This window comes from Homarus americanus, unplaced genomic scaffold, assembly GCF_018991925.1.
Source record: "Homarus americanus isolate GMGI-L3 unplaced genomic scaffold, GMGI_Hamer_2.0 scaffold44383, whole genome shotgun sequence".
In the NCBI taxonomy this organism is placed as follows: domain Eukaryota; kingdom Metazoa; phylum Arthropoda; class Malacostraca; order Decapoda; family Nephropidae; genus Homarus; species Homarus americanus.
Window position 1 is genome coordinate 13,718 of NW_024749198.1, and position 23,776 is coordinate 37,493.

The window sequence follows — 23,776 nt, forward strand, 5'->3', positions numbered from 1 at the left end:
ACACTGGAGGTACTGTATTATTCATTCTAATTAAGAGGGAGTTCTGTCATGATCACTTTACTTATAAGAGAGTAAAGTCAAGACCACATTACATACAAGTGAAGAGTGTAGGAGTTTCTATGGTGTATTTACAGTACAAAATACAGGTTACCGTGGCCTTATTTACAACACGGAGAGTAGCTGTAACGACTCTACTTACAGTAACATTGTGACCACTGTACTCCCTGGAGATTAACTTCACGATGCCCCTACTTACAGGAGAGTAAAATGCAGATTGTGAGCGCTGAGGGGAGCTGACGGGGTGCACCGCCTGACCCTGAGCGACCACGTGTGCTGTTGACGACAAAGGAACAGGAGCACTGATTACTGGCTTCTTGCCCACTGGAAGAGAAAACCCTTGATTGACGCTTGTTCGTGTGCACCTCGACTACTACGCGTGTCTGTTCGAAATTTTGATATGCAGATTGACTGTATTTTACCGAGCATCAATTTGACAACTGTTGTATCGCTACAATGATGCCGATATTGCATGAGGTATATTTCATTCTACACTACTGTACTCTACAAGTAACAACGAGATCAATTACTACTTTAGGCAAAATATAAGTGCAAAAACTTCATGCAGACTAAACAATAAAAATCTTTTTAATTTAAACCAACTGCTTTCAGAAAAACAATCTCTCAAAGCAGTTGTTAAAGCAGTCCACGGTGCACCGTCACAAAATCAAGAGCTTTTCACTACAAAAACAAAAAAAGTCTAAAATACAAAGTAAGAAGCACAGTATCAAAACTATGACCTGAGCAAGAAAATAAAAGGGAACTCAACAAGAGGCCGAGACAAGACATGCATCAAGCAGAACATACGGTGTTGCCAGTGTTGCTGTGTGGGAACTGAGGCTAAAAAAGAACAAGAGTAACACCGTTTAGTAAAATACACCAGTAATGTTCTCAGTCAATATAAAACTATGCAGAGGAAATCCTATCAATATCAGCTTACTGTCAAAAAAGTCTTGAGATGTACTTTAGGCATCGTGGCGATTGCACGTTGCATAATGATCTTCAAACTATGGGAGAGCAAGACCAATTAATGAATACTCTACATAAAATAATACAGATAATCTTTCTAGGCCATTGGAAAGTAAAATACAAAATAAACTTATGATCATCCTACAGCATGATACCTTAACTTGTGTATGATGAGTTATGAATTATTTGGCTCCTCTGAATTTACAACACTGAATACTATACCACATGTGCACTTGGAGGCTATCACCAGCTGTCTTTACTTGTCACTTTTTACATTTCTCTCATATCAGTTGTCCTCATCATTCCTCCTCCAAATTTCTTTGAGGTTGTTATGCAGTGAGAGAATGAAGTATCTTCCCGGCTTTGGTCGAAGTATAATGAAACCTAACTACCCAACACAGTGGCGACCTCTTCCCTTGGTCCACATGGCTGCCGTCAAACCCCTCCGAGAAGCTATTTCATTCTCTCGCTGTGCCTTTTAATCCACCCCACACATGTTTGGGTGTGTAGAAAAGATAATAAATAAACATACTGATACTGGAGGGATTCATCCATTTGTGTTTCTTTTTGTAAGTGTAGATTGCTTGTGTTGACTCCATTAACATTATACATCCCAGAGATGACAACACAACACAACACAGCCAAGAAGAAACACTGAACTCTGATGCTAGTTTCTCTGCTCCACTACACATCACTTGGCAGAAGCATTGTATCACTCACAACACAAACATTTCATTGTGAATTAGTTGACCAAGGACGTTAATTTCTAGTATTTCTTTTTTTTATAGTTTTCACCAGTCGTTAGCTTACCAGCCATTAGGGCGGTCGTTCTGTTCTATGTTATCACCTCTATTGAACAGCGTCAGTACAAGAGGAAGCCACAGTACCCGGAGAAAACCTACAATGTTTAAGGTCGCACTTTATGACAGCTTGTGTCTTAAGTAAATTAACCTAAAGACAAGTACCAACCTTAAGACACTAACCATACTATAAAAGACAAGCTTGTACAGAGAATCTTTGTTATTTGTCAGGTATAAACAGTTTTATAGTCAGGATATACTAAGTGAGACAGTTTACCAGTATCTTCTCTCATCTGTGCAACTTTTTTTTTTTACAGGATAAAATAAATTATCCAGTTTATCCTCTCACCGTAACAGTCACGTAGGATGATCATAGTTTGACAATGGTGACTGCAAAACAAATACAAATGCAAGCGTTCTTCCTGTGAACTTACACGTGACATCTGCTTGTAAAACAGCTTGTCTGACGTCTTCCATGAGGCTTGTTGGTGATCTTTTGCTAGGGCTCGGCTCTCTGTGTTGTGTTCCGTCGCTGTCTAACTCTCTGCAACGATGAGGAAGTTTAAACACATAAAACATAAACATTGTAAAATAACTCCTGACTATCATAAACATTTAAAATAACTGAAAACTGTCATAAACATTTAAAATAACTTGAAACTTTGTCATAAATATTTAAATTTAACTCAAAACTTTGTCTTAAATATTTAAAATAACTCAAAACCTTGTCTTACACATTTAAAAAGAAATCCAATCAACACAACAAAGAATAGATAAAAAAATAACTTTCAAAATACTGTAAACCAAATGAGACTTAAGTAATTATTACATGAATTATCATTAAAAAAGTGAAATGACATCAAACATGAATCTTCTTCAAAAAAAAAAATCTTAATTTCAATTTTAACTCAAGAGATCATCACCAATTGCATCTGTGCATCTAGAGTATCTGCCTCTATGTTCAAACTAGGGAGGTACAAGCATATTATCTCCCAAACACATGGGCAACTAGTCATCTGAACTGTACACCTATATGCGTCAAGCACCCGGGTAGCATTGTGTGGATTGCTTGACGAGAGGGGAGTCTATGTGCTGGTGTGGTTCTTCGGTATGTGGAGGAGGTGAGGTGGTGCTTGCATGAGGAAGGAGACTGAAAGAAAGAGAGACAGACAGAAGAATGAGGAAAAAGAAGATAGAGAGGAAGAGAGAAGAATGAGGGCTTTGGATAATGGAAGGTTAACCGAGATGGGGGATACAGATGTGGATATGGATGGTACAAAGCCAGTGGATGGATGGTACAAAGCCAGTGTACAGTTATCAGAGGGAAGGGAGGAAAATGTAAGGAAAGTAAACTAAAAGAGGAAAAAAAAAAAGCATGAAAATGGAGAATTAGAGAGAATACAATACAAGCATAGTCCAAAGGGGAAGAGGGGAAACAGAAGTAAAGAGAAGTAGATAATTAGAAAAAGACAAGAAAGAGGGAGGGAGCGAGGGAGGAAGGAAGGTGGGTGCAAGAGCGAAGAGCCACCAGATAAATGCAAATACCAAGACTGTCTCTCTTTCTCTCTCTGACTGATGCATCATTAGAGCCAGAGAAAACAATTACCAAAAGTATAATCACCAGTTACACTATATTATGCTGTATACGTGATGCAGGCCAACACTCATATATACAGGGCATACGCTATACGCTCCAGTCTCCTACGTTCAATATACTTGGTACCGTACATGCAGCAGTATGTGACCGTGAACCATTTTATATTGGTGAACAGTTCCACACACACATTCTATTGTCGAGTCATAAATACAAGGGCTTTTCTTGCATCAAAACAAAATAAAAACATGTTTGAGAGACTGTGGGACATAAAAGAAGTTAAAATAATGGACAAAGATTCTATAACACTATGATAAATGGGAAACGTCAAGGTAGAGGTTAACTTTTAAATTAATGTGTAAGAAAATGCAACCAAGATGTAAAGGCAAAAGAACCTAGACAATATAACACAAGGATAACATTAAAACTTGATAGCTTGTGTGTGTTTCTATTAAGCAGGACACTAGGGTATGAGATGGGGACTGGTAACTACAATGTTCTTTCCCTCTAACTATCGTCAGCTACTGCACAGGTGAGATGCCAAGACGCGCATCAATAAATAGTTCCTTGGTGCTATGACAACAAGGCATAATTAAAAGTACTAAATTATATTTTTTAAAGTAAAGTTCTTATATCTCTTTAAGTGTCCTTTATAGACAATACTATTACATAAAGATATATCTGATGAAGAGAACTGTACTGTACATAAGAGATGGAAACTACAGATGTCTTCCTTGCTCGTACTAAGAGATATATGTTTATTTACAGCCAAGATAGAATACCGAGTCTCAAACTATTATTAATTTGTATACTTTAGTCATCCCACTTAGTTTGGCATAGAGTCTGAGAGAGATGAAAGAAAAGTAAGGGTAACATAATCTGCTGATCAGTCTTACAAAGTTAGTTTCATAAGGACTGTCTTCGTTGGGAACATATGCATGATGGTCACTGTACTGGGTGTATGCAATAATAAAATCAAGCAACAAAAACAGCCTGACAATCATATACAGAACAAATACAAAACAGATTATAAAAAAAAAAAATTTAAAAAGCAGAGTAACCACCACCACCTTTTGACTCAGTTTCTAAAGCCAACACACTCCAAAACACACTTTATATTACCTCATACACTCAGCTTTGGGTTTCCAAGCTAAGAAGTCAGATAGGGGAGTAACATCTGGCATATACAACAGCAAGTGCAACACCACTCCACCAGGCGTGACCAGTGGCTCTCGGATCATTAACACTATTGAGGTCTATTAATGAAGTTACTAGTGCCTATATACAACAGATGTACCTCAGGCGTCTTCAAACAGGTGCTCTCGGTTAAAAGTAGCCACACCAACCCGTCGTCAATCAAACACTCGCTGACAAACTCCACAAGAACCTGGACGCTTTAAATATATAGTACGTCCAATCTCAATGCTCATAAATTGTCCATACATCCCTGCTTGAATCTCAAATACAGGAGATCAGAACTCAGGTCATTCTCATTTAAAATAAAGTAATGGGTGGGGAGTACAGGAGACCGGGTCAACACGTCACACTACCATCTGCTGTCATTCAATACTCTTCATTTTTCTTCTCTTTTGGGGCATCCAGGAAAAATACATCAGAAGAATCTCTTATTAGTGTAGCAAATTTAGTGCCATCAATACAATTTTCCAAGATATTTCATTTAATGTAGTTTGAAATTTTAACAAGAAGTTTCCGAGGTTCCTGAGACAATACTAATGTGTATATATATATATATATAAATATAACCCAAAAGCTATTTACTATTTTCTGACTTATTCCCAATTAATTTATCAAGAAGAATCAATTGTACAGGAGAAAAAGGGATAATGTTGTAGTAGATGCCATTGGTCACCTCACGCTCATGAACTAAGCCAATTATATCTTAAAGGTAAAATATTAAAACCAATATGAACTGGAGTAACTTTACATAGCTTGGTGGATTGTATTGAGGTGGCATTTATTTAGGTATAAATTTTATCTAATTTAACATAAGCTTAGGGTTCTTAATAAGGAGGATTTCTTAAGTTATGTATCTAAATACTGAGATTTATTTAGGTATTACTGTGTATTAAGTCTGAAGGGGTTTGTATGGGATCAAGTAATCTGCAAAGTGTAATAAAGTGAGAATGAAAGAGCACGTCAACAGGAGTGCACTTATAGACTCACAAGATATTTTTGAAACAGAACAACTTTCTCACCTCTCAGCTAACAAAGCCTTGAGCTGTTCAGCCAAACTCTGCTGCTGAGGTGTACGATTGGCCAAGTGGGCGGCCAAACTAGCCGACTCAGAAATTTCTGCTCGGTTGACTGGTTGTACTCGGGCAACAGGAGGGGGGTGACGATATGGGATCTCAGGACGGGACTCTGATCGTGATTCGTGGGTCTGCGCGTCACTACCGACGCCCAGGGGTCTGGTGGGTAGACCAGTGGACGGGTCGGACATTACGTGGGATGAGGCGAATGGTTGCCGAGGCGAGGCAAACTGGCCCGGTGGATGATGGTAAGGAGGAGGGGGGCTACCTAAATGGCTCATGCCCCCCATAGTTGCTTGGGTGTAGGAAGGAGGCTGGGGGGACTTAGCGTGGGTTATACTACTAGTGGTATGAGGGGGACTGTGAGGGGGTAGGGGAGACTCCTGTGGTTCTGCTGACCTCCGACTCCCCTGGTCCTGTTGCCCGTCCGGGGGAGCTTCCACTGGCGGGTGTTTAACGGCTTCGGGGAGATCGTCGTCAAGGCTGCTATCATCTAAACTTTGGTCCTGTCGGGGGGTACGATACAATAATCAGCATAACGACAAGTACATCAACTACGTACATTTCAAGTCACAAATTTACTTAGGTATAAAATTTATTATGAATATTTAATACAAGATACAATTAAATTAAGACCTCATTGTCCATTTCTTTGACTACAAGGATCTATGGTAGTATCACCTTTCAATAATTTGTTCCCTATGTACCATCCTGTTGACTGTCTGGTATATGAGGACTATAAAGGCTCAAGTGACACACATGTTATTCTTATATCTGTAAAACTTAATAATTGTCTTTTTTTGTTTGTCTCATAAACCATTTTTTAGATAATTGTGAATTTTCACTTTAAGAGTAATAAAACACCATCTCTTAATATTACAGACTAATGCATCAATAAACACTTACTCAACACATAATTAATACAAGTAACACAGGGACAATTGATGGAATATACTGAGAGACTTTCAAGAACACTGATTATGTCTATTAGGTTGAAGAGGACCTCACATAGAACACACAGAGAGAAGAATGTTGACTGTGTTATAGGAAGAAATGGAGTACCTGTATAATAAATTGGTGTTTGTTTCTTTTATTACCACTAAGATGGTTCAAAATGTTATATCTGGGCTCTTGGTGTATGTGTGTGTGTGTGTGTGTGGAGTGATTCTACATGTTGCTTTACTTCAGGTTCCTCCTATTGCATTTTACAACTTCATACAAGAGCGGATAACACAACAATGACTTTACTGAAGGCTATACAACCATTGGACACACGTAATATAAACCAACTCTCATCAGTAGTAAGAGAACAATCATGGGGGCTGAAGGGAGGTGCAGTAGCAGGAATTTCTCTTAACACATTTTAGTTCTAGACCTAATTAACATTGATCTTCCTAGTCACTGAACCTTGCAGAGGCCCCTCAAAATATTATAAGAAAAATTATTAATTATTTGAGAGTAGCGTATAAATAGTTTAAGGAGAAATGATATCGGTGAGAGAATCAGAAACATGCTCAAGATATCCTTACACACGGTGTCCCTCGTACCTACACGCTTGAACATGAACCTAAATAAACACTATGATGAAAAACCATTACATTCCTCATCCCTCAGGGCAGGTGGCAGGGGAGGGGAGAGGGGTGGGGGGAGTAAACATGTAAATCTCTTCATTTAGATGCCAGGAATATTTTACCTCATGGTATGCCGAAATCTTTCCCTGGGAACGTTTGAAATGAAAATTCCTGAATTAATCAAAACAGCTTCAGTTTACTTTATCCATGTAGGAATGTAAAGGACCTGTACCCCATATTGCCTTAATCCTGCCAGTTCTTAATAGGGTCTAATACTAAGAGGTAAGTTAGATCAGCTTGGGGGAATATTAGTGATTGTATAATACTGTACTCCTTAACAAAGTGGCTTCTTTGGTCCATTTACTGTTCATCCTACACAGATTTTGTGTCATATTCAAGAATGGGTTTTGAGTGCATGCGTGAGTTAGTGAGTGAGTGAGTGAGGGCTGACCTGGCTGCTGGCACTGCTCATGCTGGTGGTCTTCTTGAGGGAGGGCAGGTGACGGTTGGCCAAGCCACCACGAGAGGCCAACTCCCCCTTCGCCCGACTTGCCGAGACATCCAGCAGTTCATGAGGTGGCACGGCCTCATCTAGTTCCTCTTTGACAGGTAACTGTAAAAAACACACATATAATAATACAAGTTTAAATATTTCATACTTCTCAACAGCTGAGAGATAATTCCAACTAAGCACTACATCTTGACAATTGTTAAATACTGAAAGATAATCACCTTCAATGACCAAAACTTTAATAAAACAATTCATAACGACCCAACAACCCTATGGAAATTTAAATGTGTAATATACTCCTAAGTTCATGGTTATTTCTTACCAGCAATAAACATGCTATGATAAACCAAAATCCTAGAACATCTTATATTCTTGTAGGTCCTCTTTTGCCATGACATACCCTAAATGTCTAAAATCACAAGCAACATGGGAGTCTTCCTTTACTTGACATAATCATTTATTAAGTACCAATAATTTCAATCTATCCTAACCAATTCAGGGTTCAGGGTTGTCTCTTTGAAGAATAGGTAGGTGAAAATATTTATGCCGGAGGTTAAACTCACGTCCTGTAGTGATATCTTCACATTCCACTTGTAGGCCAAATGGATGTCTTGACAAATGTATAAATAAACAAGTAAAAATTTTCCTTTGTTTTCACTCTTGCACCTTCACCCAGCAGGAAGGACTGGAATGAGCCTCTCCACTCTCTCTTCATTCCCTGATCATTCATTCATTCTTATCGCTGCAACACATTGTTCTGTTCTTAAGTACAAACCTAATGATCGATCCTCATAGCTTCACATGTCAGATTTACCCAGACTGGGGATGTGAAGCCTTTAACCGTTTCATGCAAGTTATGACACAGATATAATGAATTAAATGACATTAAAATTGCTTTGGCATTAAATCGTTCAGTACTGCATTACATAATTCAGTAGTCTCCAATTTCAGGAATAAATTTTATCCAATACTCTGTAGAGGATTTACATGTAGATCTTAATTTTTAACTACAAGAAGAATTCGGCCCATGAACGGAAATACCTAGATGGTATACGGAATTTTCACAAATAAAAATATAACTTCACTACGGGGATGCCACTTTTAACATTTTATTTGACTAACACAAGACAATTTTATTCAGCAGAGAGAGGACCTCGTACACAAGTGGTTAAAGCTGATGTGTGATGCCGGGATGTATGAAGCGATGGGAATAAGTGAGTGGAAAGTACCAAGCAGAACAATAGTCGTCACAACAGTTAGACAAAAGATGGGTGTCAGCAAAAGCAATGTGTTTATCTTTTAATCCCAGTCACTATTCCACAGCAGGGAAAAGGTTTACAAGAGTGAAGAAAAATGAATATATTTTAACAAGAACACCAAAAAGATAGAAATTGCTGGATATATAGGCAAGATGTGACAAATTGGGAGGAACTATAACAAAACTGTAAACCACAATTCTCGTACATCAGTTACAAAGACGATGATTTTCCAGATTCTGACCAGGTTGGATGTGGAAGTCAAAGCTAGACCCCCTCAGCCCTTAACAACCATAAACAGATCACAGGAAAATTTAGAGAAACCGATATTTTCCAACACATCATCGAACCTTCATCAGTTTTGGCTATTGTTTTTTAACTCCTTTACCTGGCAGTTTTATTCAGCTCAGAGGGGAGTTCTGTACACAATGGGTTAAGGACAAGAGTCATCCCCATTAATGTACTCATCAAATAGCACCAGTAAATTCAGGTTTCAATAATCATGACTTGTTATTTCTGCAAGGATCTCAGAGCTCTAATGTTGACTTCTTTACATCCAAGCTACTCTTTAGTCTTATAATTACTGTACTGACCACAGTAGACATTAACACCTAAAGACTGTGAGGACGACCACCGTGCAATCATTAAACACAGTATGACTCAAGTAAAAACAGAATTTGAGATGCGACATATCCATCAATTTCTTTTTTATATACTTTCATAAAATTCAGTATTGAGTAAACACCTCCGTAAAAATATACAGAACGAGACCTTTTAGTTAACATTTTCATCCATGTTAGTATTAATTAACTACAACAATATGAGTCCTATAATGTTCATCTTTTCTACTGCTCCAAACACCTTATATCTCTAACACAACTTAACTTCACCTTTATCCTCTGCTTCAACTACAAGAAAGAGATGAACTACTGAATGACTAAGATTAGCTCTAACAATATCACACTGAACATTGAGAAAAACTTACAGTCTTATGGATATTAAAGCTAGAAAAAAGTTATAAATACTGTACTCTCCAACCTGACATGATACATGGTGATATTCAGTACAGTATTACAGCTAGGCCAAGTCTCATCAGCATCCGTACAATGAAAAAAATTTATACCACTCTACACTTATATATATATTAAACTTCTACAGTAAGGAAGTAATAACTAAGTTCTAGTGATTAAAAATAACATGCTAGTTAATGTAGAAATATTACTCTACAGCTACAATCTCTGAACTAACAACCAGAGTAAAAATAAGATTTTTTTTTTTTTTTTACTTTACTAAGGTGCTTACTTACTCTATACACACCGTCTGTCACCCACCTTACGCTCTACAGTGTTGGCTTTTTCCCCCTCGGATGTGCCAGTGTCGGAAGTTTCCGTATCCGAGATCTCTGGGTCGAGCGTGCAGAGGCTGGGCTTGCGGGGAGGCTGCTATACAGGCATGGAGGGATATGCGAGCGTTTGAGCAGTGCGTGAGGAAAGTGAGCGTCAAATATAGCAGCAGGATAGCAATAGGAAAGCAAATATGCATCCTTGAACAGTATACATTTACTACTAAATACTCTTCTGGGATTTAGAGGGGTAGCTACTATACTAGTTACAATATTTATACACATTGCCTTCCCTACATCAACTCATAACTAAGTTTACATACAGGGACACAGTCTATGACCAACTAAAAGTACCGGGATTTTTGTTAATGGAAGATCACAAGATATTTACTTACAGAAGCTCACCTCAAAGTACAGGGCATAAAACTGGTGGTTGAAGCACATCAAGGTCAGTGCTCCTATTAACACATCCAACTACTGTACCATCATTACAGGCTTGCATTAGTTCAAGTCTGTATTAGGGAAGTAGATTTTCAAAAGGATTCTCAACACTTTGAATTGGATGTGTGTCCTTAACATGGTTTATGAAGCTGGTTGATGAGGCCCTGACCATTAGGGAGACATGGTTAAGTTACCGAGGCTTTTGGGCTAAATATCACTAAGTTTCAGTAGTGACTAAGTTATTATTCTTCTGGGCTTCATTTTATTTATATACACTAATTATTAAGGAGTTTAATTATGGGGTCAAAAGTAACTAACTGTCCAAGCAAGCACATCCATTTCTGTGTCACATTATCCTGGACAAAAGGTTCCTTGATATTCAAGCACAACACTTGACAGTCACTACCCAGGAGGTGTGGCAATATTCTCCGACACAATACCATCAAATGAGGAGGACTGGGACACTGGTCAAACCTAACCAACACCCTCACTACCAAGACATGACTGAAGTTGCTCGTGTAGTGTGCACGTGCCGAGGATGTTATGCAGGCAGTGACACACCTAAGTTCAGCTTCAGTTGTGTCAGAGTAGCTGGAATATCTAAAGAGGGTAATATGAAGTCCAACAATATCTAACAAGGTGTCAATAAAGGTAACATGGTAATACCCTACTGTTAGAGGACTACACCTAAAGGTTCAATGGGGTATATATATACATATATATACTGTATATTCTAAACCTTCTTATTCTTACATATTACATTATTTGGGGCAAGTAAAAAAACAAAAGTATAAAATCCTTAAATACTGGATCCATATAAGGTGACGGTCAGAAGAAATACAATAACATCACATATAATAATAAACAAAGATTAAAACTATTAATTTGGAGATTATTCCCCACATCCAAACAGCAAATTCCTCTAACAATCAAGAGAAATAGTTATGAAAAATGTCGTATCTCACAGACAAATTTAGTATATGAAGAATGCCACTGACAATAGTTTTAGCATGACACCATCTAGAACTTGAGTTAATATAGTCTACACAACCGCTAGATCTCACTACAGCAAAAATCATGACCTCATGGTGCAGTACACACTCTGGGACAAAGGGCTAATATAGAGATAAATTACCCAAGAGTGTTTGACGGTACACACGCTTTTCCCAGGTAGTGATGTCGGACACACATTATCAAGGATCACGAGCAAGTCCTGGCACCACACCATCACCTCTACAGTCCATTATGATGCATAACATTAAAACTTCTAGGAAAAAAAATATTAATATTTCCAATAATAATTTTAGTTATAATTTTTCATTGGAAGTCGCAAGACCCATTAAAAAGATAAAACGGCAATCTCGTAAATCTTTCTTCTCTTTTTCTCAACGGGGTCGGTCAAGACACTACTATATAATATACCACACACTACTGGTCCAGGATAACCCCAGAATTTTGTGAATAAAAACTACAGCTATAATGAGAGGTGTTTGTTGCACCAGGGACTGTTGAGGTGGGGGTCAGAGGTGACCAGGATCAGTTGACAAGATGCAATTGCATGCTGACAAAGAACTATGATGCAACTGTATATTTTCACACAAGACATTCAACTATAACTTTTAACTACTTTATTCTAAAATAAATAGTTGTGCAAAACATTCAAACACAGTAAGAGATACAGGCTAGTAGATTAAAATATCTGAATATAGTATAGTAAGATATAGGCTTATAGATATTTTAAAGCAAATGCTCTTCAACAACAGAGGTCTAGCAGAAATATATTGCTTTAGCAAATGCTTGGACCCTTAAAGCTAATTGCACATAAGTGCAAAATCACTCTGTATAAAGAGAAAGAAATACATCAGTCACAAATAGTCTACAGAAAAGTTTTTGGTACTTCATGCACAACATTCAGTGAGTGAGTGAGGACCTACTCACGTGCAGACAAGAAACATTTACGTGCACAAACAATAAAGAAAACAAAAACCCTTCAACTTGGTCACGTCATCAAGTGTACACATGAAGGCCTACACTTTAATGTGGTCACTGGTGATGTATATGTTAGGTGTAACAAGGGGAAACTGACATGTGAAGCTGTATATTATAACTATGTAAGATGATGGATCAAGTAGAGGAGCCTAAGAGATGCCATTGTCAATTTTAAGTTGAGTTTAATACAAGGACAATAAGTGTTATAAAAAAAAAATTGAATTACTGGATGACATTTTACACAGAAAAATATTTGGTGATTCTTATACCCTGTACTGTATTCCTGAGTATTTATAATTAATAATATTGGAATATCTTGGAAAAAATAACCATAAAGAGACCATGCTGGATGTCCATAGATACAAGTACTTTAAAAACTGTCCCACACTCAAGCATGTAAACACGACCAAGTTGAAGAAGGGATATGTACAGTGCTTACCCAATCTGTTCCATTCAATATAAGGTGAAAATAAAGGTGCACAACACTATGCAAATATGATCAACTTTAAAGGTATTTAATAATGTTTTATTATTTCCATAAGAATCGTCAGGTTAATCCGACTGTTAATCGTGTCGCGAGATGCAACTAACGTACATAGTTGATTTTATTTTGGGGATTTTGAGTTCATGTTCGTAAAATTGTATTCACCTAATCCTTCTCATTTTAGATCTTTTTTTCTTTAAATTTTCATAATTATCACCTATTTCTAAACTCTGCTCTTTATATCTTGCAGTAAGTCATCAAATGGCCATAGGCTGATGTCAGATAATTTACCCACTCAATCAATCCAGTAAGTCACTCTCTTATACCTGACTGTGACACCCCGTAGAAAGTTCATATATTAGAGAAAACTTAAACCCATCCCATTAAAGACACCTCTGTACCACGTCTCAATACAGGTCAATTTACCGTGGAAGATATATCACGCTAACATAACTCCTCTCTTAAGTGACCAGAGACCTACACTGGTTGATGATGGTTGTAGTCTAGTCACAGTTTCTTGTTTTATTAACGTGAAAAGTTGTAGAAAAATAAACAAATCTTACAGAACAGAAGGAATCACATCAATGAATAATTATTTTACAAGTATATTATGAGAGTTAGTTTTCCAATTATCGTCTTGTAAATGTTCTCTCTCTCTCTCTCTCGCTCTAGAAGGACGCTAAGAGTTCGGGGAAGACTACCGGTGAACTGTGAACACGCAATAAATGCTAGACATGACACAGGGACATATTAAAGTTGATCATATTCCACATAAGTGAGACATAAGAATTTCACACTATATTTGGTGTGTATAATTTACATGTCTACTTTGAACAAGACTTAACATGTACTATCCTGCTCCTTGGCTTAAGTTTAATTTCTGCATTGATAATAATTCGTATATTACTCGTCACTGATGGCCGCCGCACCAAACAAGTGGAGTTAAGTCTAGATCAGTTATATATACACAGTCTATATATACACAGTCAACTAACAGCAGCACACACACACACTATAAAGAGCTGATCAGTATCTTGTCAATGTACCAATGGCATGGTAATAGGTGCAGGGTAGAACACCAGTAAATAAAAATAACAAGTCTGGTCTTCCCTCGTGCCACTGAATAGAATATAACTTCAAAACACCGGCACTTGTATTTGACTGTATTAATTTCACCATCTATGTAAAAATAACAGCTTATCACTCTAGATGCTGAGCCAATATCATATCAAATGGGTATATACAAAAATAAAATAAAACAGTTAAATACCCATAATAGTACCAGTGATATGGGTACTAATCACCAAGACCCATGAGTGGTTTAAAGTACTGTATGGTGAGTTTTACAATAAGACACAGAAGATAAACTCTAGGTATATGTCAGTAGTGGTGGAGTTAAGACTGATCTACCCTTGTGCTGTCTTTAACTCAACCTGTGTTTATACAACTGTCTATCTTCCTAACAATAGAGGGAACAATTATCATAAGAGCAGAAGTACACATCTATGGTGTATATAATGACCTTCAGACCATGTAACTCATAGCAGGTGTGCGTCCCTACCTTGGCGAGGGCAGACTGGGCACTCTGCTGAAGGTTCCAGTAAGCTGGCTGAGTGTTGGGGTCGGTAGGAACCTGTACAGGCATACCCGCTTTCTTCTGAGCATTTGTCAACTCGGCTTCCAAGTGTATTACCTGTAGACCACCAAGTTCAGTAAAACACAGGCCCAGGTATTGAGGCCAACTATGAATATTAAAATACATTACTTTTCCTTCACTGTGGTTCATGTACACTACTCTTCATGACATATCTACCACAAAAATATCCTATAAATAGATGTAAGTGACAAATCCCTGACTCGTATTACAACTAAATTCCAAAAATATTGTCTAAACAAGTGTGGTTAGGTTAGGTTAGATGATGTTCTGTTTAGAATACTATAAAAGCTTTCAAATTATTAACATACAGTGCAATAAAATTTTTCCCAATACTGTACATCCAATTGACTCACCCTGTCCTTGAGTGCCTTGACGAGGGCATTGTAATGAGAGTCCTTATCTTCGAGCTGAGTTATGTGGTACTCCTCCCGGTGAAGGAAGTCTCGTTCCCGACCCTGATATTCTACAAGGGAAACAATAACAAATATTAACGACAGAGTTAAACGTCAATCAAGATGATGTGTCTCAAATAACATTCTTGTGTTATGGGGGAATTATTACCAAATGTCACTACAAAAGGTGTTTCATATTACCAGTTAATGATAGATTATCCAAACACATTGTCATAAATACCTCTTATACCATACTGCACTGTCTCAAGATGCATCCCATTCTCTCCCCACACACACACACACAGAAAAAACTTGTTCAATGATTCATAACTGCTGCCTTATAACTGGTGTTTGGTTACCACTAAATCAACCAACTAAAACACCACAAAACACACACACACACACACACACACACACACACACCACACACACACCACACCACTACACTACACTATACACTCACACACACACACACACACACTACACTTCAACTCACCCTTAATAATTTTTTTCGCCTTATAATACTTCTTCTCTAACACAATAAACTGTCCCTGAGATTGCTCCAGCATGTCCTGGTACGTGGACACCTCCGAGAGCTTGGACTGCAGCTGACCGTCCAATTCCGTCATCTTATTCTGGGCTTCGAGGAGCTGACTAGTATACTGGGTGTTCTCCGTGACCACCTTCTCCATCTCCAGCAGCTGTTGGGAGGAGACCAGGAGACCAGACCTTTAGTATTAGTCACAGTTAGTCACACAGTCAGTCAGTCTTCAACCTCCTCCTGTTAAGTGTGTGAAGACTGTGTGGTCTCAATACGCACATCATTAACTTAAATCTGTATTATTTCTTATGTAATTACTGTACTACTTCTTATGTAATTATGTATTTCTATGTCATTTAGATGGGTGTACAATATTTATAAAATCAAGTATACAGTATTTATTCGTTTATAATTATTCTATTATTAACACCAAAATATGTTTTTTGTAGTTTATCGTTATTGCTAACTTCAATTCCCTATGTATACTAAATAAAAGTTATAATCTAAACTCATGAAAATTCTATCACATGTGCCAGACAGTTTATCAATTCGGTCAGTCATAACAACGTCCTTCTCAAAGCTGTCCTCAAGGCTAATGAAAAAAACAAAGTCTTCCAATAAAAGCTTAACCTAACCTAAAAAAAAAAAAAAACTGATGTCAAATTATGAATCTACTGTGAAAATATATGTACTTGGGGTTATACTATAATCAAGAAGCAACAAGAATCTATTGTAAAATATCTAACACAAAAATTAAGTATTACACGATGCAGAATAATGAAATACGGTGAAACCTCCATTTAACGGACTATATGGGGAGAGAAGTCCATTATATGTAGGTTTCGCCGTGTACTGCATCGGTAACCACGGAATCTACGGTAAAATCATCAACTTACTGTCATCTTCAGCTTGGTAATCTCTGCCTCAGCCACTGCATGTTTATATTGGACCTGAGAAAGAATACAGTACCATCTAAATACATTACTCTATAACAAAACTCTATAACTAAACTGACTAATTACTCCAAATGATACCCTACCTTGTACGCTCGTTCCAAAAAGTACATGGACGATTTTGTGAGAGGATGGGACACAAGAGATGAGATATTCTTCACAACCCTAGAGACAACGGGAGCCGCGGTGAAGATACTGTTCGGAGCGAGTGTACTTTACTACGCTAATTATAATACTTTGGAACAACAGTAATGAAACAAAAAATTATTATATACAGCTAATAATGGAATAGTATGAGTAATAAACATCTTAAACTTGACAGACAGACAATAAAGTATGAGATAAGGTGAGCATAGTGTTAATGATCAAGCTTGTGTTATCATTCTAGTGTGATAGTTATTAGGGAACAGATAACACCTCAGCATAGAAGATCCTCCCACAATGAAATATACAGTGCATGATCTCCTCTCTGAATATTCACAGTCTGAAAACACCCAAACAGTCTAAATAGAGTGCAGGTTTCTATAATGATCCACAGCCCCGTTTTAAAATAACATCGTGGGTTTCTAAAGATTCACAGCCCTGTTTTAAAATAGAGTGCAGGTTTCTAATGATTCACAGCCCTGTTTTAAAATAACATCATGGGTTTCTAAAGATTCACAGCCCTGTTTTAAAATTGAGTGCAAGTTTCTATAATGATTCACAGCCCTGTTTTAAAATAACATCATGGGTTTCTAAAGATTCACAGCCCTGTTTTAAAATAGAGTGCAAGTTTCTATAATGATTCACAGCCCTGTTTTAAAATAACATCGTGGGTCTCTAAAGATTCACAGCCCTGTTTTCTGTCCACCCCACCCCATCACTTTTCATCACTGTTCTAACAACTTTGAAATAATAGCGGTGACTGTCTATATGTTTCTTATTTATTACTGCATTTTTTCTCTTTCTCCCCTTACAATGTCCACGTCATAGAGGAGAGTGTGTTAGTGTGAACGGGAATCATGTTATGCTAATCAACGATGTAGAAAATTGAAATCCTACAACATAAATTAGATTAGGGTGAATCACTGTTTAACCTGACAAGAGCATTATGGTGTTGGTACCGTGAGAAGATACAATACCAAGAAGAAACGTGAAAAGCTGTTCAAAGTTTGCAATAAGAGTGATTCAAATTAGAGTAACGTACAAGAAGTTAAATCAGTCGAACTCATGAAGGTTATTTACATGTGGTTTAAGCAATGTGTATCTGGGCTACTTTTGTGGACTATAAAGTTAAAAAAAATGAGAGTAAAAAAAATCAGTGAGCCTTATGTTTACATGTGGACAGCTGCCAAAACAATGTGTCCCAGAACTGACTATCTGAAGGCGAGCAGTGAAAATATGTCTGAGGTTAAGAGGCCACATTGGATTGTTTTTTCAGAGGTCCGTGTCTAAAATCTAAGACTATCCACAATTCAAACACTTATTAAGTTCCCAGGAATTCGCTCTGGGGATCATGTTCTGTACTTTACGTGGGTCTGTCTTCAGCACAATATTAATAGTGGTGCCTCCACCTTCATAAAACAACTGACAGTCAAGTTTTAGTTTATGACATCACTGATTCATGGACAGGTACTGCTAAATTGAGAGTTAGTCTACACTCTATTTAGATATCAGCACTAACAAATATATACTTTCAATCATATTTCAAAATCATAAACCTAAATCTGAGATACATAATATACAGAGAACGCTTTAGCTCTACCTCATACAATCATTACACTTATTATGTAGAGCGGTGTAACCTATCACCAATATGACATCACTTTTATAAGGTATGTCTTCAAATGAATTCTTAATGTGAAGAATTTAATATGAATGTTTTAACTATGCTAACTAATCTCTTGCAATAATCCGGTAAAAATAAAAATAAGAGATATTATATATTTATTATTCAAATACTCGGATCTTTTAATGTTTTTAATGAATAAAAGCCTGGAAGACAGAGAGAGATGTCATGGGGCTATCTGGCAAAAGTTGATCTACCATATAAAGTCCAGTGTCTGTTTGTTTGCTATACATGACTACAGTTTTGGAGATACAGAGCTGAAATTTGGCTTGCAGATGCACATTCACCCCAGAAACGTCACAAACATGAAATATTTTGGGGGGGTTGGCTACCATCCCCAAGGGCGGAACCCCCTCATTGTAAACACATTTATTCTCCTGCTTCTTTGCTACCCAAGGCCACAGTTTTTAATATAAATTTTTAAAATTTGGTATGAATATATAAATAGCCCTGAGGTTTGCCCCATACGAGCCGAACTCCAACGAAAAGTGTGCCAACCTGTGCAAGACCAGAATTCTCTATGTACTGTACAGCTGAGATTGGGTATGATTATTTTATGCAGTGTACAGTACTTCATTTTGGTCAGGGACAGACATAGGTTTTGTGGCTCCACGTATTCTGGCTAACTTTACTCCATCAAAAACCAGCTGAGGCAATGCTGGGTTCATTCCCTAATTAGAAAAAGATAAAAGGTACTGTGCCAAGGTATTACTCTACATTGTTTCACAGCCACTTACCGGGACATACCTGTACAAGCATATGCACTCACAAAAGTAAACCCAGTTATTCCTGATAATCTCACAGCTGATTCACATACACTAAAATACCTCAACTTCCTCCATTTCACTTAACGCCAAGAATACGTGTGTTGATGAAACTGTCCCAAGAAGACAGAAAGAAATATGTTAAAACTAATATCAACTGGAGAACTTTTTAAACTGTACTACCAAGCATTCTGTTTCTGAAGACAGTAGTGGAAAGAAGATAAGAGCCAGCAGGTGTACAAAAACTATTATATTACAATTAGTTTGGGGTTAATTGGGTCATTTGTCTGAGATATTGAGGTTAATTTGGTCATTTGTCTGAGATATTGAGGTTAATTGGGTCATTTGTCTGAGATATTGAGGTTAATTTGGTCATTTGTCTGAGATATTGAGGTTAATTTGGTCATTTGTCTGAGATATTGAGGTTAATTTGGTCAGTTGTCTGAGATATTGAGGTTAATTTAGTAATTTGTCCGAGATACAAGATGTTACAGTGGCTATCTATGAACCCATGACTTCATGTTGTCCGCTACGTGAATAGAAAACAATCATCAACTCAACGCACGGACCTCTTTCAACTTCAACTTGAGCATCGTCACGTCATTCTCGGGTGAAGTATCGGACGTGTCGCCTTCGAGGTCAAATACTTCCGGGGGAGGCGTGGCGGCTTCGGGGGAGGTTGGGGATGCTGCGCCCTCCATGTAAGAGGCGTAGTTGTGTTGAACCGAGGCCTCATCCGACCGTGAGTTTTCTTCCGATGGCGAGGACAACGGATCAAAGAGCGTGTGACCTGTGTGGGGGTCGTAGTCCGGGCCACCCAGGGCTCGGCGACGTTCCTCTCGTTCACGGTCGGCCTGATGGGTCGAGATGTATAGAAAATCCTACATTAATATACAAACTCGCATCTACACTTGGGATTTATTAAAAGGAATATACATTAAATGACTAATTAAAATCCCTAAGAGACTTTAAAAATTACAGGATGATGCACCAAAGGTAATACTGTATACAAAACATTCATAATCAACCACACTAATAATAACATATAATAGAGAACCTCTTTACCAAAACAGAAAAAATATGTGAAATTGTATCAACGAATAAATCTAAAGAAGACTAAAAATACAAGGTTAGTAAATTATAAATAACAAAGGATCCCAGAATAAAACATACAAATATTCTTATCAGTTCTTATCTACCTATAACCAAATAACTCCGCCCCCCCCACTAGTACATTGTATGCCCACCAGGTTCCTAAGGTATATTAGTACATGAAGAACACAAGAGAGGGAGGATAGACCCTAAGAAACTACTATCCAATATATATTATACTGTCATAGAACTGAGACACCAGGAAGTGATGAATAAAAAAAAAAAGGAATTCAAAGTTAAGAAGCTAAAATAAAGTCCCTGTCTGTAGGTTAGGTCTGAGTGCCATTACTACAAAAAATACATAACAGCTTCTCATTATCAGCTTCACCAATACTACAAAAAATACATAAAAGCTTCTTATTATCAGCTTAAGGACGAGAGGATATACCTGAAGTGACTGCTTGATGAGGAGAGCCACTTCGCTATTTTCTGGGTCCTTCTCCCGCCCGATGAGGAAGTGGACCCGACCGCTGGTGTTCTTGAGGACAGATGCAGCAAATACCTGAGTTACTCCTACAAGACTCTTGCCGTCAACTTCAATGATCTGTAAAAATGCATCACTCGTGGTAATTAAATGTCAAACGTCGTACAGCACGGCATTATTATCTATTTATATTTTAAAATGGATGCAAATGTCATGTTAACTTCTTGAGTACAATGTTATCACACTCTCTACAATGAATTTTGACTACTGATTAAGATATTTTCAATCCCTTGACTATGATGCTCTAAACCTATAAGTCATCATATTCAAGAAATTAAGTCATCGTACTTATGGGGTTAAGTTACCGTACTCAAGGTTTAAGTCATCGTACTCAAGGGGTTAAACCTCCATAATGTTACAATGTCATAGACCTCTTAATAACTACCACATCAAATACATTATAAACTCTCAATACATTACTGTCCACTGTAGATAACATTTCTGCTGTAGAGAGATTTCGGTCACTACCAAAACCACTGTCCATTGTCAAGTAAGAGTAACAATACACACAGAGACCTTATTAAATAAAATAAATTCTAAATATATACATAAAAAAACATGGTATGAATCAATTATCTGACTTTATTTAAAACTTAAGCAAAAAAAATAACAGAGAGAAAACACAGTGTACTTATGACAAACTACTGAGACAAGAAGAAAATTTAGGAGTTGTCTTTAATGTTTTCGATGATATTAAATGGCTTAGATATTGAATACCAATGATTTTAAGAGTCTTTTATACCATTACACTAAAAAGAGACACAGAGGAAGAGAGAAAAAGAGAGAAAGAAGGAAGGAAGAATGGTAGTGAAAGATGCCCTACAAGTGAGGATGAAAAACACCTAGTATGTGCAAGAGTGAGCTGAGAATAAGGAAGACAAGCTGGCTGACGGGTGATGCTGGTATGTGAAGGGGAAGTACTGTAACAGAGGGCAACACATCTCTGACAGGAGGAAGATTGAATGACTGACAAAATAACAATGTGGAATTACTTTACTCACTTATTACCACCACATATAACACAGGAAAGACTTGATAATAGTAAAAATAATAATAATAAACCAAGAATCACCTAAACTCATCTGCTTAAAAACTTCAAATAAATGAGAAAAAATTTAAATTCTTAGGTTTTTCTCAGGATTTTCGAATTTTATGGCTTTTCCCCCAAGAAAGTCATTAACAACAGAGAGAAAATTACCCCCCTAAATTACCAGGTTAATGGCTAGTAATTACCTGGTTACTGACTTGTATTTACCTGGTCATTAACTTGTATTCTGGCATCTCTCTCTGTAGCACCATTCGGGGTGATGGTCTTAACAAATATGCCCAGCTTCTCCACGCCGGCATCTGCTCCGACACCCATGCCGATGATGCTGAGACCCAGACCGCCCTCACCTGATGAACACAATACAGTAAAGTTACAGTGACTCTAAATACAGTGGCCAAGACCGCCCTCACCTGACAAACACGATACAGTACAGAAAAATCATAGTTACACTGTCTTGACACCAACTAAAAATGCTGTATGGATGCTGACTTGAGAGAACTGTAAGAATTTATACATTACATTGTTTCTGGAACCTATGTATGTATGAATGAATGAATGTATGTATGTATGTATGTATAAGGTGTGTTTCTTGGTCTAAATATCAGTGTTATGACTACTTTGGGAGTGAGATTTTTGGTGTATCTAAAATATTTAAATTTTTGTCACTGTTTAAATTGACAAGGCGCTGATTTTTAAGTTCGCACGCACGCGCACGCACACACACACACACTACTGTATACTGTACCATACTCTCACGGTGACACGAAAAAGGTCACATAGAAAGATTAAAAATTATGGCTAGGCTAGGGAAGGGTAGGGTAAGGTTGAGAAGTTAAGTTAGGTTTGGTTAGATTAGGTTAGAGTTAGTTTGCTTAATCATCAAGTGAAATAAGATAAAGTTCCTAATCTTCAGGTGATCCAAATTGTGCATAACAGGTAGAGTGATTACCCAGGATAATTCAGAAGCAATGTAGTGAGTCTTAATACCCTCACCTTTAACAATCTCAACAGGAAAGAGGTCCATCTTCTCGACTCTCTTCTCCAACTCGTACTCTGCGCTGGCCGCCACCGGGTCTACATCATCATTCTTGCGGTCGTATTCCGTCACTGAGTACGTGCTGAAGACCTGTAGTGGGTGGGGAAACATGAGTACATAAACGGGATCCCGGGTTTCCATTGCACGTTAATATAGAGGATGGAACGGGAATTGAAAGTTGTTGTAGATCTGTGAGTCAGAGGCTTACACCCCATAATTATTAGGTGTTTAGGGAATTGGTCGCTGAGTTGATAGAGCGATGGGGTTGTTATGAATACTTTATATGGTATAAGTACAAACTGCAGAAAGGGGAGGATGATTATAAGTTTGAATCACTTAATACAGTAATTTGTAATCCTGGTACAGTATGAAGAAGTAAGAGTACAAACCTGCACCGGGTCCTTTGAGAAGGTGAGTTTGGTGTGAGGATGGAACGGCATATTAGGGTCATTGTCTTCATCCTCATCCTCATCTGGTAGTCCAGGAACCTCTACCCAGAAGTGGCCATCCTCAAGGTAGTGAACTCCATCCTCCACCAGTACCTATAATACAGTGTATATATTAAGAGATAAAAGGTCTTCAGAAGTTCAGAACTGTAAGAAAGGATATCCAGAAGGGAAACTAGTAGAAAAATATT

The 23,776-nt window shown here is 37.6% G+C and overlaps 1 protein-coding gene across 20 annotated transcripts in view; it reads right to left on the minus strand.

Annotated features, from left to right (window-relative positions):
• The window catches only part of LOC121853307, a 213,670-nt gene that overhangs the window by 9,283 nt on the left and 180,611 nt on the right, over window positions 1-23,776 (minus strand). For 8 of the 20 annotated variants that reach the window (XR_006086302.1, XM_042347335.1, XM_042347332.1 and 5 more), the window contains 16 exons: window positions 23,529-23,681; window positions 23,097-23,229; window positions 22,311-22,450; window positions 20,960-21,115; window positions 19,989-20,273; window positions 16,771-16,824; window positions 15,830-16,034; window positions 15,295-15,404; window positions 14,846-14,977; window positions 10,360-10,470; window positions 7,713-7,874; window positions 7,384-7,407; window positions 5,637-6,196; window positions 2,261-2,370; window positions 865-897; window positions 200-381 (listed from right to left, as the gene is read on the minus strand). Coding sequence is in view for 19 of the 20 variants with exons in the window: in XM_042347335.1 (XP_042203269.1) it covers window positions 200-381; window positions 865-897; window positions 2,261-2,370; window positions 5,637-6,196; window positions 7,384-7,407; window positions 7,713-7,874; window positions 10,360-10,470; window positions 14,846-14,977; window positions 15,295-15,404; window positions 15,830-16,034; window positions 16,771-16,824; window positions 19,989-20,273; window positions 20,960-21,115; window positions 22,311-22,450; window positions 23,097-23,229; window positions 23,529-23,681 (2,550 nt within the window). In the remaining variant the exon portion in view is untranslated. The remainder of the gene's footprint in view (window positions 1-199; window positions 382-864; window positions 898-2,260; window positions 2,371-5,636; window positions 6,197-7,383; window positions 7,408-7,712; window positions 7,875-10,359; window positions 10,471-14,845; window positions 14,978-15,294; window positions 15,405-15,829; window positions 16,035-16,770; window positions 16,825-19,988; window positions 20,274-20,959; window positions 21,116-22,310; window positions 22,451-23,096; window positions 23,230-23,528; window positions 23,682-23,776) is intronic. The other 12 variants (XM_042347334.1, XM_042347345.1, XM_042347339.1 and 9 more) reach the window with 12 other exon arrangements.